Below are 12,601 nucleotides of genomic sequence, written 5' to 3' on the forward strand. Positions count from 1 at the left end.
CATCACCCAGAGGAAATAGCACTGTACTCGACCCTGCCTCTTGTGCAACTTGGGATTGCTGACATCACAGTGTACTGAAAGCTCTAGGAATGCTTGGAAATACTATAGCATCTCTAAAGCAAAAAACACTTGGTATTTCACTAAAAGGCGTCACATCGTTTTGAATATGCTACACAGGACACAAAACACTTAGAATGATTTTACTTTGAAATCCTAAGAGGGCAAGTATGCTCTCAGAGCAAGATCCTCTCCAGAATCCTAATCTTGTTTCCATTTATTTTATTTGCACCAAGAGGAGCAGGCAAAGGGCCATAGAGAGGGCTGGCTCTAGAGCAAGATCTGCGTTCAAATTCTGTATCGAATGCTCACTATCCGTATGACTGTGGTAAAATGGACCATGGCTGCCTCATCTATATAATGGGGTGTGAGAAATCAGAGAGGAAGTGTGAAGCTAGATGGTCCTTTGAAGTCCTTGACAATTCTACAGATATCAATGATCCATTAAAGCCTATAGACCTCTGAGCCTGGTCTCATAATATTCTCATGATTGTGCTTCCCTTAGTCATATAGAAACCAATCTGTCTATTCCTTCATCCTCAAAGCCACAAAAGCCCATGGAACCTGGAGTGAGTACTTGGTATTCCTCAGGAGATTTGCCCATGCCTTCATGAATCCTACTGATCACCGCTTTTAAGCCTGGCACCCATACCTCAGGACACAGGCTAGTGTGGGAAGCCAGGGGGATTCTCCATGGTGACTGAGAATAGCAGGATGAGAGCCCATTGGGAGGCCTCACCCCATGCCACAGTCAATGTCCTCCTACAAGCATCAGCTGGATGAAAACTTCTTCTGAAGAGCCCAGGTGTCAACCCCAATCAAATTCTCCTTCAAAAGCTTGGCTCTCCACTTTAAAGTGGGCTTTCCACAGATGCAGTCAATAAATCTACATGTAACAAACTGCGAGCATCCACAGGAAACCACACGGACCCAGATCTTCATGAAGTGTCTTGAATAACACACACACACACACACACACACACACTCTCTCTCTCTCTCTCTCTCTCCCCCCCCCCCCAGTCCAGTGCTGCAGATACAGCTGCTTGATAAATACTGAGTACCTGAGTGATGATGCCTGTTGATTAGCGATTCAATTATATCTTAGGCAGTGTTGCCACAGTTAAGACTCAAATAAGAACACTGTAGTGATCACCTTTCAGTTTAGTGGTAAATTTCCTGTTAAAGCTGAGGTGGAGACTGGCAAGAATTTAAATCCCCACAGAGGACATAGAATTCTACAAGGCTTGGGTAGGTGGGAGTGGAAAAAATTTTTTTTAATTGCAATATAATACACAGCTCCAAGGTAAAGAGATCTGTCTTTTTCCCAGTTTTCTGCAAAAAATACATTGGGCACTCAGGAATTAGACTAATTATGAGATTTAAATATTTTTATTTTTTAATTTCTGGATATGCAAAAGCTAGTACACCAACCACCATCTCCCATGTTCCCTATCTAGCAATATTCATATTAGCTCAAAGAACTATGTTTTAAAGGGAAGGAGAGATGGGGGGGGGAGAAGAGAAGATAGTGAGGGAAGTTCACAACAGTGATGACAAGCCAGAGAGACAGTCAAGGAAAGTCAGGGAGAGCAGAGAGATAGGGAGACAGTGAAGGAGAGTGAGGGACAGCAAAAGAGTGAAAGAGATGGAGAGGGAAAAGAAAGGGAAGACAGTGAGGGGAAGAACAAAATAGTGAAGACGAGTCAGAGAGAGAAAGAGAGAGAGAGAGAGAGAGAGAGAGAGTCAAAGAAAGTCAGAGAGCCAGAGAGAGAGTGTAAGAGATGATGAGGAAGAGCCAGAGAGACAGAGGTTGTAGAGACTACCAGTTAAGGCAGTCACCTGAGAGATTTCAAATGAGCCTAGCTCTCCCAGTTTTACTCCAACAAAGAACTAGGAAGGGCACTAGACCAAATACTCAACAACAAGAAATCCCAATAGAAACATCAATAAGCTCCTTCACAGAGCCCAGGATTAAACAAAAGACAGCCAGAAGCTGTGGAGACTGAAATCTTGCCAGAGAAGCCAGAATAAGTGCAATAAAGCAAGATAGAAGCCTTCAGTAGCACCCTATTGAGGGAAGTCCCAGGATGGACAGCAGACACAATTAGCCATGATAACTGTGAACATCAATGGGATGAATTTACCCATTAAAAGAAAGTGGGTAGAAGAATACCTTATAAACCAGAATTCAGCAATATGCTATTTACAAGAAAGACCTCTAAAACAAAGACTCACACAAAATCAAAATGAGGGGATGGAGCAGGCTCTAATTAAGTGAATCCAAAACGTAGGTGTAATAATCATGACACTGGACGACACTAAAAAATATAAAGAAGAACCTACTTTATCCTTAAAGGTATCAGGGGAATAAAAGAATAGCAATCCTACATTATACATACAAGCTATGTGATTTGAAGCAAAGTCACAATGCTCTGGTCTACTCCTTGCCACTATACGTTAGAGAGGGTGCTGATTTGCACAGGCAGAAGAAGTTTTCTCAACAGGAAACTCCCCATACCAGTAAAATGACAGGCTCAATCAATATCCTATATTCCATTTGATATGTACATGCATTGAATGGGACAGCAAATAAGTACTTCAAGGAAAAGCAAAAAGATAACAAACATAATAGTTGATGAGTATGTAATCTTCTCAGGACTAGACAAATCTAACAAAAAGATAAGCCAGAAAGAAATTAAAAATCTGAAAACATCTTTACATGGGTGAAATATGATACATCTCTGGCTATTACTGAATGAGATTAGACAGAAGTATACCTATTACTCAGGAACATATGGCATCTTTACAAAAAACTGATCATGTTAGACCAGCAGTCCTCAAACTTTCTGCTTTCATGACCACTTAATACTGTTAAAAATTACTGAGGACCACCCCCAAGAGCTTTTGTGTAGGGAGTTACAGCTATTGATATTTGTCACATTAGAAATTAAAATACCTTATCATTATGGAAAATTTTTACCTTGGGGATATTCAGGGGTCCCCAAAATACATTTTGAAAATCACTGTGTTAGGTCATAAAATCTCAGAAAGGCTAAAAAGCATAAATATTAAATAGAACCTTTAGAGAATATAAAATAAAAACTATAATCAATAAAGTGGTTTAAAAGAAAGGACCACACTTAAATGAAGACTAAATAATTTAAATAATTAGTGTTTCAAAGACCAAATCACAAATGCAATAATTTCATTAAAGAAAATGACAACAATAAGACAACTAAAGAAGCAACACATAAACCAATTTAACAAAAATAAATATTAACAAAATTAAAAGCAAAAAAAAAAACTCTGAAAAACAAAACTAAGAGCTATTGGGGATGGCGAGGAGAGAAATAAAAGAAACCATCAGCTAATCTAGTGGCCTTTCTAATATGATCAGGGGTTAAGCAAGGATGGCCATTGTCACCACTATTTTATATAGTTCTAAAAAATGTTACTGTTAGTTATGAAAAAATTTGAGAGAATAAGCAAAGGCAAAGGAGAAATAAAATTATCATTTTTTTCAAATAGAATATGAAGATTTACTTAGAGAATCCTAGAGATTTGGCTTTGAAAAAACTGAAATACTGATATCAGCAAAGTAGCAGTATAAACCTACAAAAATCATCAGCCTTCCTATATATTACCAACACAACCCAGAATCAGGAAATAGAGAAATTCCTTTCAGCACAACTCAGAATACATACACTATTTGGGAATCTACACAGAAATATGTAACTATAACTGTCAAACATGCTTTACAGAAATAAAGAAAGAGCTAAATAACTGCAAAGATACTAACTATTCATGCTTGGTTATGCCAACATAATAAAAATGGCAATGATACCTCAATTAATTATTCATTGCCACACAAATCCATCCAAATTTTAAAAAAAGATTAGAGAATTGGGTAAAAAATTAAATTCATCTGAACATGGCAAAAAAAAAAAGGATTTAAAATCTCAAGGAAAAATGTGAAAAAAAAGGGAAGGAAGGAGTGGGAGGGGCTAGCAGCATCAGATCTCAAACTATACTACAAAATAGTAATCATCAAAAATATTTAATACTAATTTAAAATAAAATGATGATCAATGGGACAGATTAAGCATATAAAAATCAAGAAACAAATGAAAACAGCAACATATTGTTCAATAAAACCAACGCAATCTCAAATACTGGGGTAAGGACTCAAAACAGCTAAAAAAACAGGAAAGCTGTCCGGCAAAAATAAGTTTGGACCAATATCTCATCCCACATGTCACAAAAGGTGGCACAGTGGACAGAGCACAGCATCTGGAGTCAGAAAGACTCATCTTCCTGAGTTCAATCTGGCCTCAGACACTTACTAGCTGGGTGATCCTGGGCAAGTCACTTCACCCTGTCGGCCTCAGTTTCCTCATCTATAAAACGAGCTGGAGAAGGAAATGCAAAGCACCCCAGTATCTCTGCCAAGAAAACCCCAAATGGGGTCACAAAGAGCCAGAAACAATTGAACAACAAAAACCTCAACGTAAAAAGTTAACGTTGTAAATAGATCAGATAAACAAGGGACATACTTTTGACAACCCTGAATGAGGGAAGACTTTGTGACTAAGGAGAGGAAACAGAAGATTCATTCCTATGTGCTCTCTCAGACCAGACTTTTTCTTTCTTTCTTTCTTCATATCTTTATGTGCTTAGCACAGAGCCTGGTATACAGTACATGCTTAATAATTCTTGTCAACTTGACTTAATTTGATCACAGGACATGAAATGGACAGTTTCTGTTACATAAAATTAAAAAAAAAGTGCACAAATCACTGCAGCTGAAAATTGAAGGGAAACACCAGGGAAATAATTTTTGCATCAAGTTTCTCTTACAAAGGTCTAGTTCTCTTATGAAGGTTTATTTTCACAAATAGAGAACTGATACAAATATATAAGAACAAGAGCTATCCCCGTGGGTAAGACTTCAAAGAACACAAACAAGAATGAGAGGAGAGAAAAAAGAGAAGGGAATAAACTTTTATTAAACGTCTGTATGTGCCAGGCACTGTTTAAATAAGCACTTTACAAACATTATGTCATTTGACTCTCACGATATTCCTGTGAGGTAGGTGCTATTATTATCCTCATTTTCCAAATAAGGAAACTGAGGCAAACAGGTGAAGTGATCTGCCCAGGGTCACACAACAAGGAAACATCTGAGGCAGGACTCAAACTCAGGACTTCCCATCTCCAGGCCCAGCACTGTACTCACTGTGCCACCAGCAGGGACTATTTTTGTACACAGTCAATGAGTGGATTTGCTTTGCTTGACTATGATTATTTGTTATAAGATTTTTTTTTTAGGGGATGGGAGGGGGACATGAATATAAGACAGCGTTGGATCTCATGTCCTGAATTTATTATATACATTAAACACACACATACACACACCCCAGCAAGATGTACATAAATTCAGATTCCCAGTTTTATGAAAACTCTTTTTTCTGTTCTTTGCCTCTGAAAATACTCATACTTACTGGTGTTTGTCAAGTTTGGAATAACAAAAAGTTTAAAAAATGCATTTTTTTTTAAAAAAAAGAAAGAAACAATGAGCCTGGAAAAGGGGAGCCCTCTCTTCTCTGTGTACAGAAACAGTAACATGCGGGGAGTGGGAAACGAAGGCCTTGAAACTTTCCACCCGCAGCAGCTGAGCGGCTTCAACCCAAGTCTATTTTTCCAGACATGATGTTTCATTTGGCTGCAAGGGTCACATGACAGCTGCGAGCTAGTGCCTTAAGGTTTGGTTCTGCCTCTCGGTGACACTGACAGGCTGTGAGAGACTCCAACAGTAGAGAAAGAAAAAAAAAATTTTTCCTCTTGTTTCCATTACATCATCCAAGTCCTACTAGGAGGGGGTGGGGGAGGGGAAGAAGGGGGGCACAGCTGGTGGCAGCTGCAGAGCCATCTGCTTTCTCCTTAACAGTATGGGCTAGTTTATCCTGCAGACTCCTACGGCTCCTGATGGAGAAGAAACAGGATTAAAGGCACAACACCCCATTATGGAAAACCTTTCAAATTATTTAGAAATAAATTACTCTGGTGCTAAGTTAACTGTCTCAGGTAGGCTGCTGCGCCTGCACCCAGCCCTTCTCCGAGCTGGGGGTGTTTGTTTGCGTCTCTTTAGTCTCAAGTCACAGAACAAACTCTGTCAGCTTCATGTTCACAATTAGACGGGCAAGATGTACAACCCTCCCCCCTACCACCTGCCATCTGCCTCTCACAAGGTAAGTAGCCAAAAGTAAAACTCTACAGTGAAAAATATTTATTTAAAGGGGGTGGAGAGAGAGGGGACCCAACTAATCCCAGCACAAAATCTGTGCACACATCTATGCATACTCTGAGAAAGCTTCTCAGGGTGGACCACCAGCTGGAGCAAACAGGACATGTAACTAACTTATGGCCTGGCTGCAAGTGCATTACAAGGTGAAGATTCTCCAATAGGGACACATTTAAGAAACACCGCAACCACTTCGTGGCCAAGACGCATCTTGATAATGTAAGTGGCCAAAAAACAAAACTCGACTGTGAAGGGAGACCCAAATTCAGGCTGCTAGTTAGAAACATCGTTTACAGAAAAATTATTTTCTACTCACTTCCAGTTATTAGACACTAGTAGCTACTACAACATGTGTGGGTCCACTAAGCAGTAATTCCCTGATTACTCTAGTGCCAGATTAAGGTGTACTTAGAAGCACAACAGCTCTCTCTACCAAACACAACCGCAAAGGCACCTGGCTTCTCTCCATCACTGAAAACAACACAAGCTTGTGAAATACAGCCATCAGACCTCTGAGTATCAATCACATGAATGTTCCCGTCCAATTACCACAAAAATAAATTCCATGCAACTTACCATACATTTTGCCTTCATCTGATAGGATGATTTTTCTCCTCCCACAAGGTGGATAAATGGCCAGGGCCTCCTGAAAGCTCTGTTCAATATCTGGGCTCCAGACTCCCTCGGCATCATTGTCAATGGGCTTATCTGCAGAGTCACTCATTCTCTCGATGTTTTCGGCAGGACTTTCACTGCCGCTCCAGCTGCTGGGCTCAATGGTGACGGTTGGGGTCTCCAAGCCAAAGCTTGGAATCTTTTAAAGAAAAGAAACCTAAAAAGGGAAAGGACCACAGAAGAGTAAGGACAGAAGTCTGGTAAACATTCATTCTTTTAAACATTTATTAAGCCCTCGTAGTAGATTTAACACCATCCCTCTCAGTACCCCAGCACCTAATGTAAAGTTTCAGTAATGCAGTCCCTGACCTTATCAATCTTCCTACACCACCTCACTGATCCTCAAAACAACCATGTGAGCTAAATATTGTCAGCCTCCTAGTTATTCTAATCCTCATTTTACAGAGCAAGAAACCATGGATCACAGAAGTTAAGGGACTTGCCCATAAGTTCACACAGTATCAGAGGTGGAGTCCAAACCCAGGTATCTTTTGATTCCAAGATTAGCTTCCATTCCATACTGCCCATTATGGAACGTACAGCCGAGTTAGGATACAAAGTATCAATCAACTCAGAACACAAGTACATTCATGCATACGAATCTAACTCTCACACCTACACATACATGTGTGGAGTACATGAGGGACACTTCATACAAAAAACTCTATGATGCATGAGTCCAATAATCACTACAGCAATAAAAATCCAATGGGAAGGAAAAAATCATCTTGGAAAAATGGTATAAGAGAAATCTTAGACAAACACACACACACACACACACACACACACACACAAAGTAGTGACAGATAAGTACTACACGAGATCCAAGAAGGTCAATGACTAGGGGAGCCACAGGAAGCTTCATGTAAGAGGAAACATTTGAAGTGATCTTTAAAAGACAGCTAAGGAAGTCAGGCAAAAGGGGCAGAAGCTTTGAGACAAGAAAGCAGACTCATGTTTAGGGGTCAGAGTGTTGTCCATTTTGGCTGAAGCCTACAAGACGGGTGTCATGTGAGACAAGGCTGGAACGGTCAGTCTGTGACAGACTGTAGACAGCAATAAATGTTAGCCAGAGAAGTTTAAAGGAACTTTGGTAAATTGTGATTGGGGTAGGGTGGGGAGGCAGAGGAATGAATGATAAGACTAGATCTAGGAATTGGGGGCAAGCAGAATAAAGACCCATTTGAACACTATTACAGTGCTCTAGGCCTAAGATAATTAACCAGGGTGGACACAAAGGTGCTGAGTAGAAGAGGAAGAGCCAGATGTGAGATGTGTTGCAGAGAGGTGAGGGCCAGAAATTGGGTGGGTGTTTGGATAAGTGAGGCAAGGAAGATAAAGACGTAAAATACGACCCTAAGGTTTCTATCACAACACGAGGTGTAAATGCTCAGGCCACTGATAGAAATAAGGAAGTCCAACAGAGAAACAAGTTTAAGAAAATAGATGATAGACTCAGTGCCATGTTGAATCTGAGGAGGAAAATGGGCAATCCAGGTAAAGGTTTCCTATAGGCAAACAGGAGAGGTGGCTCTAGAGTTCAAGAGAGAGATCTGAACTGGACATGGAGATCTGGGTGTCATCGTTGGGATGGCTGGATCTGTGAAAAGAGGACTTGAAGAAGAACCAAGGAAAAGATGTGGGAAGAAGAGAAGCCAGCATAGAAAGCAGAAGAGAGGAATGTAGAGAATCCAAAGATGATCCAGGAGAGAGAGAGAGAGAGATCTCTGAAGTCCAAAGAACAAAAAATATCCCATAGGAGGGTGTAGGGAATAATGTCAAATGTTATATGAGAGTTAAAGATGAGGACTACAAAAAAAAAAAAAAAAGCAACAAGATGTAGGAATTTTTTGTCCCTTCGTAATTCTAGGGCAATTTTTTTTAAACACAATTGTCAACTATACTGTGTATGCTACAGAGCATGTGTCATTCTCAAAGTGGAGTCTCCAATCATCTTTTGCTCTCCCTGGGGCATCTCATACAGAAAAACATGACACGTTCAATGATCACCACAACAATAAAAATTCGATGGAAAAAGGAATCCCCATAATTGGATGGGACCATAAAATGCATCTGAATCATTCAGTTTGGAAAGTACACCCAAAAAGGGGTCCATGTGGTCTAGGGTCAGCAGCTGGGTTAACCTCAAGCCCCACCTTACTATGGTGTGACCTCAGCTGAGTCTCTTGCCTAGCTTACCTCTTTCAAGAACACACACCCTACCCCCCCCCCAAAAAAAGTCCTAAAAAAGATGGCATCTTCCTGTGGATCCTTCTTCCAATAAATTGTTTCAAGTTCCAATATCTGACCTCCAAAGAAGCTTGTACTTCTCCATATGACATACATATTCACATAACCTGTGTTCTTAAAGGATAGCCATAACTCAGTACAAGCAGTGTGGGACAGTAAATAGAACCCCAGGCTTGCAGTCAGGAACACTTGGGTTTTATTCCCACTTCCAACACTTGCTACATAACCCTGGACAAGTCATTTAACCTCTCTAGGCCTCAGTTTCTTCATCTGTAAAATGAAAGGGATGAAAGGTCCCTTCCAGGTCTAAATCTATGATCCCTTGAAATGCCAGACTGTTCCCACATACTCAGTAAGAGAAAGATCATTTGGCCCTATTCTGAGGTCAGGGAAGTCTTGCTCATATACACATCAGAATTCTGATTTTTGACAAAGCACTAAGTTTTTCCCCTTAGAGGCTTGCTCCTTCGGAATATAACTGAAGAACATGATTTGGCTGTTGTTTCTGGTGCTTATCTAAGATGCAAGGAGTTTTGAGCAGAGTTCTCATCCATCAGAAGGTTCTGCCATATTCCCAAAAAGCTGCAAACCAAGTGGAGAGCACTCAGACAAGAACATGTTGTGGCAGTCCTGGGTACCTGAAGTCTCTCGGGAAGCCTCCTGAGCATCACCAAACCCTATGACTCATCGAGAAACCCTAGACAAAGATTCCCTGAGGTAGCCCACAGTTTGCGCTTATTCTACAGAAAATAACTAATTAGAATTTGCCCTTCACTGTTGAGGATTCTTTGCCTTTCTATCATAACATTCCTATTTTGGAGCCCCTGGGGAAAGGAGACCTCTGATTACACTTCATATGCAACCATTCATTTGTCACCAGAAGTACTTTTCCAGCCTCAGAAAACCTCTATTTGCACCTTGGTGAGAAAACACCAAGTGAGAAATTAAACCACAAAAAAAGATCTTTATTAACTCCCCAAATAAATTCCAAGTTATCTGCATTTATGTCTGCATTAATTTATCAATTAAACTACAAAAAAAGATCCTTTTTATGAACTTCCCCAAAAAGTTCCAAATCATCTGCATTTATGGACTTTTTTGGATTCCCAAAACATGGCATCTTCCTTCTGGGATCTTAAAAAAGGTTTATGAAAGACACAGTGGACTCTCTCTTGCCCTCGAAATCTCCTTTATCTCAACTTTGGTTTGCTGAGAAAAATGAGAGGATGAGAGGATGCTGCTAGCCCAAAATTAATGGGCTAAAGAAAGTCCCTCACCATTATTCTTTGCAGACTTAGAGGAAGGGCTGCAGATGAAACCAGCACGGCTCTTATCAGACTTTTGCCACTGCCACTGTCTTGGGTAATTTTGCTGAACTGTTTCCCTCCTCATTTTTGTTGTTTGGTTTGTTTTTCTTTTGGTTTTAACAAATGGTTCTCAGAGAGGGTTGGGTGGAAGGATACACTGGGAAATGTAGGTGATATGAACACAAAAGACATCAACAAAAATGTATTAATAAAATACAATAGAATGTGAGCCCACACAAATACAAGTATAGCATCCATATTCCAGGTACCGCAGACTTCTTCTCTAGGTAGTAGATCCACCCACATGTTCAGTTCTGTGTACCACCTTTTAAGAGGGAAATTGACAAGCTAGAGCATGTCCAGGAGGGCAGCCAGGATGGGGAAGAGTTTAAAAGCTATGTCATATAAAAAAAAATTCCCAAAAAGTCCCAAGAATAGTGACAAACTCTGCCCAAATACTATGAGTTCTAGGGAAAAAGAGCTCTTGGTGGTGCAGGATAAAGATGGCTAGATTTGGAGTTGATGCTGTGCATATTGGGAGGTTGGAATAAGCATTAGGGTTTCCAAAGTCAGACTATACCAAAGCAGGGTCAAACAAACAAACAAACAAACAAAAACCCATAGCTACATCCTCTAACATAGATCCAACTGTCACCTTTTACACCTCCTAGGCAAGCCTTGGGAAGTAGGAGCTGGGGGGCCAGGAAGGAGACGAGTGAGGCACAGGGAGTCAACAGCAGAACCAAGAATTAGCTTAGATTATTTTAGTCAAGATCTCTGTCAGGAAAGGTCCATGAACTGGCCAAGATGTATTCTGGACCACCATTAGATCAACATTAAGATTCTATAGTATTCAAAGGCTTTAAAAACACAAAAAGAATTCAAAGTCCAGTCTAATACAGCAGAGCCAACTGAGGCTCAGCAGGCTGGAAGTACATACCCTGGACAGGGGCCAGGACAACTCTAGGTCACTAAGCTACACTAGCAGCATGGATAAAAAAGCCCATGGGGCCCTGCAAGGGCAGAGTTCCTTATTATAATCCTAGGGCATCAGCAGACTAAGGAGAGTGTCTCTTGACTGAACACCTGCACAAATTCTTGGCCGTGTTCAGAACTGCTCATACATCAACTCCTCTTAACCCATTTCAACAGCCAGAAGTTAGGCACATGGGAGAGCTCAATAAAAACTTCTTAAATTGAATTAACCAGCACATATCCAGTATTACACCACACCTGACCAATCCTCACTTCTTAGTTCCTGTCCATGCAAGTCTCCATCAGTTATAGACATGGTCTAGCTAAACACTGTCCACGTACCAGTTATGCAGATTTTTGTTCACTTTACCTCCTCATTAAGTTAAAAACTCTTTCATGGCTTGGGCCAAGTGTCACCAAATCTAAGACCCATAATTCTGAGGACACCCTGTGAACATGCAAATATCTAATGACAGGATGATGCAGTAGCAAAAAGACAACCGAGGGGCTGCTAGGTGGCACAGTGGATAGAGCACCGGCCCTGGAGTCAGGAGGACCTGAGTTCAAATCCAGTCTCAAACCAGATACTTGATACTTACTAGCTGTGTGACCCTGGGCAAATCACTTAACCCCAATTGCCTTGCCAAAAAAAAAAAAAAGACAACCAACAACCTTCTGGTAGTATTTCCATGGAGAAAATGAGTTCACAATTTACATGCGATCTTCTCATTTGAGGACTTAAGTCCTGAAGATGATCACATGAAAAATTTAAATTGGTGGATAAAATACGTTGGAGCTCCTCACTCTACAACACAGACTTGAGATGTGGTTCATTTCAAGAACAGTTTTTTTTTTTAAACTCTTTTATACTGAGGATCAGTTTTTATTAGGGGAAGTGTATTAATCATAATAGTAGCTGACATTTACATAGCACTTTAATGGCACCAAGGGCTTTATAAACATTATCTACTTGGTGCTTCACAACAACCCATTTAAGATCTAAAGGATCTTAATATTTCCATTTTACCAGTAACCT

At 40.4% G+C, this 12,601-nt stretch overlaps 1 protein-coding gene across 5 annotated transcripts in view; it reads right to left on the reverse strand.

Annotated features, from left to right (window-relative positions):
* Positions 1-12,601, reverse strand: part of TEAD1 (TEA domain transcription factor 1) — a 313,180-nt gene that overhangs the window by 210,833 nt on the left and 89,746 nt on the right. For all 5 annotated transcript variants that reach the window (XM_027852532.1, XM_027852534.1, XM_027852530.1 and 2 more), the window contains one exon: positions 6,935-7,190. In XM_027852532.1, coding sequence (XP_027708333.1) covers positions 6,935-7,082 — 148 coding nt within the window. In that variant the 5' untranslated portion in view covers positions 7,083-7,190. The remainder of the gene's footprint in view (positions 1-6,934; positions 7,191-12,601) is intronic.

Source organism: Vombatus ursinus, unplaced genomic scaffold (assembly GCF_900497805.2).
Source record: "Vombatus ursinus unplaced genomic scaffold, bare-nosed wombat genome assembly UNPS02009770.1, whole genome shotgun sequence".
Lineage (NCBI taxonomy): Eukaryota > Metazoa > Chordata > Mammalia > Diprotodontia > Vombatidae > Vombatus > Vombatus ursinus.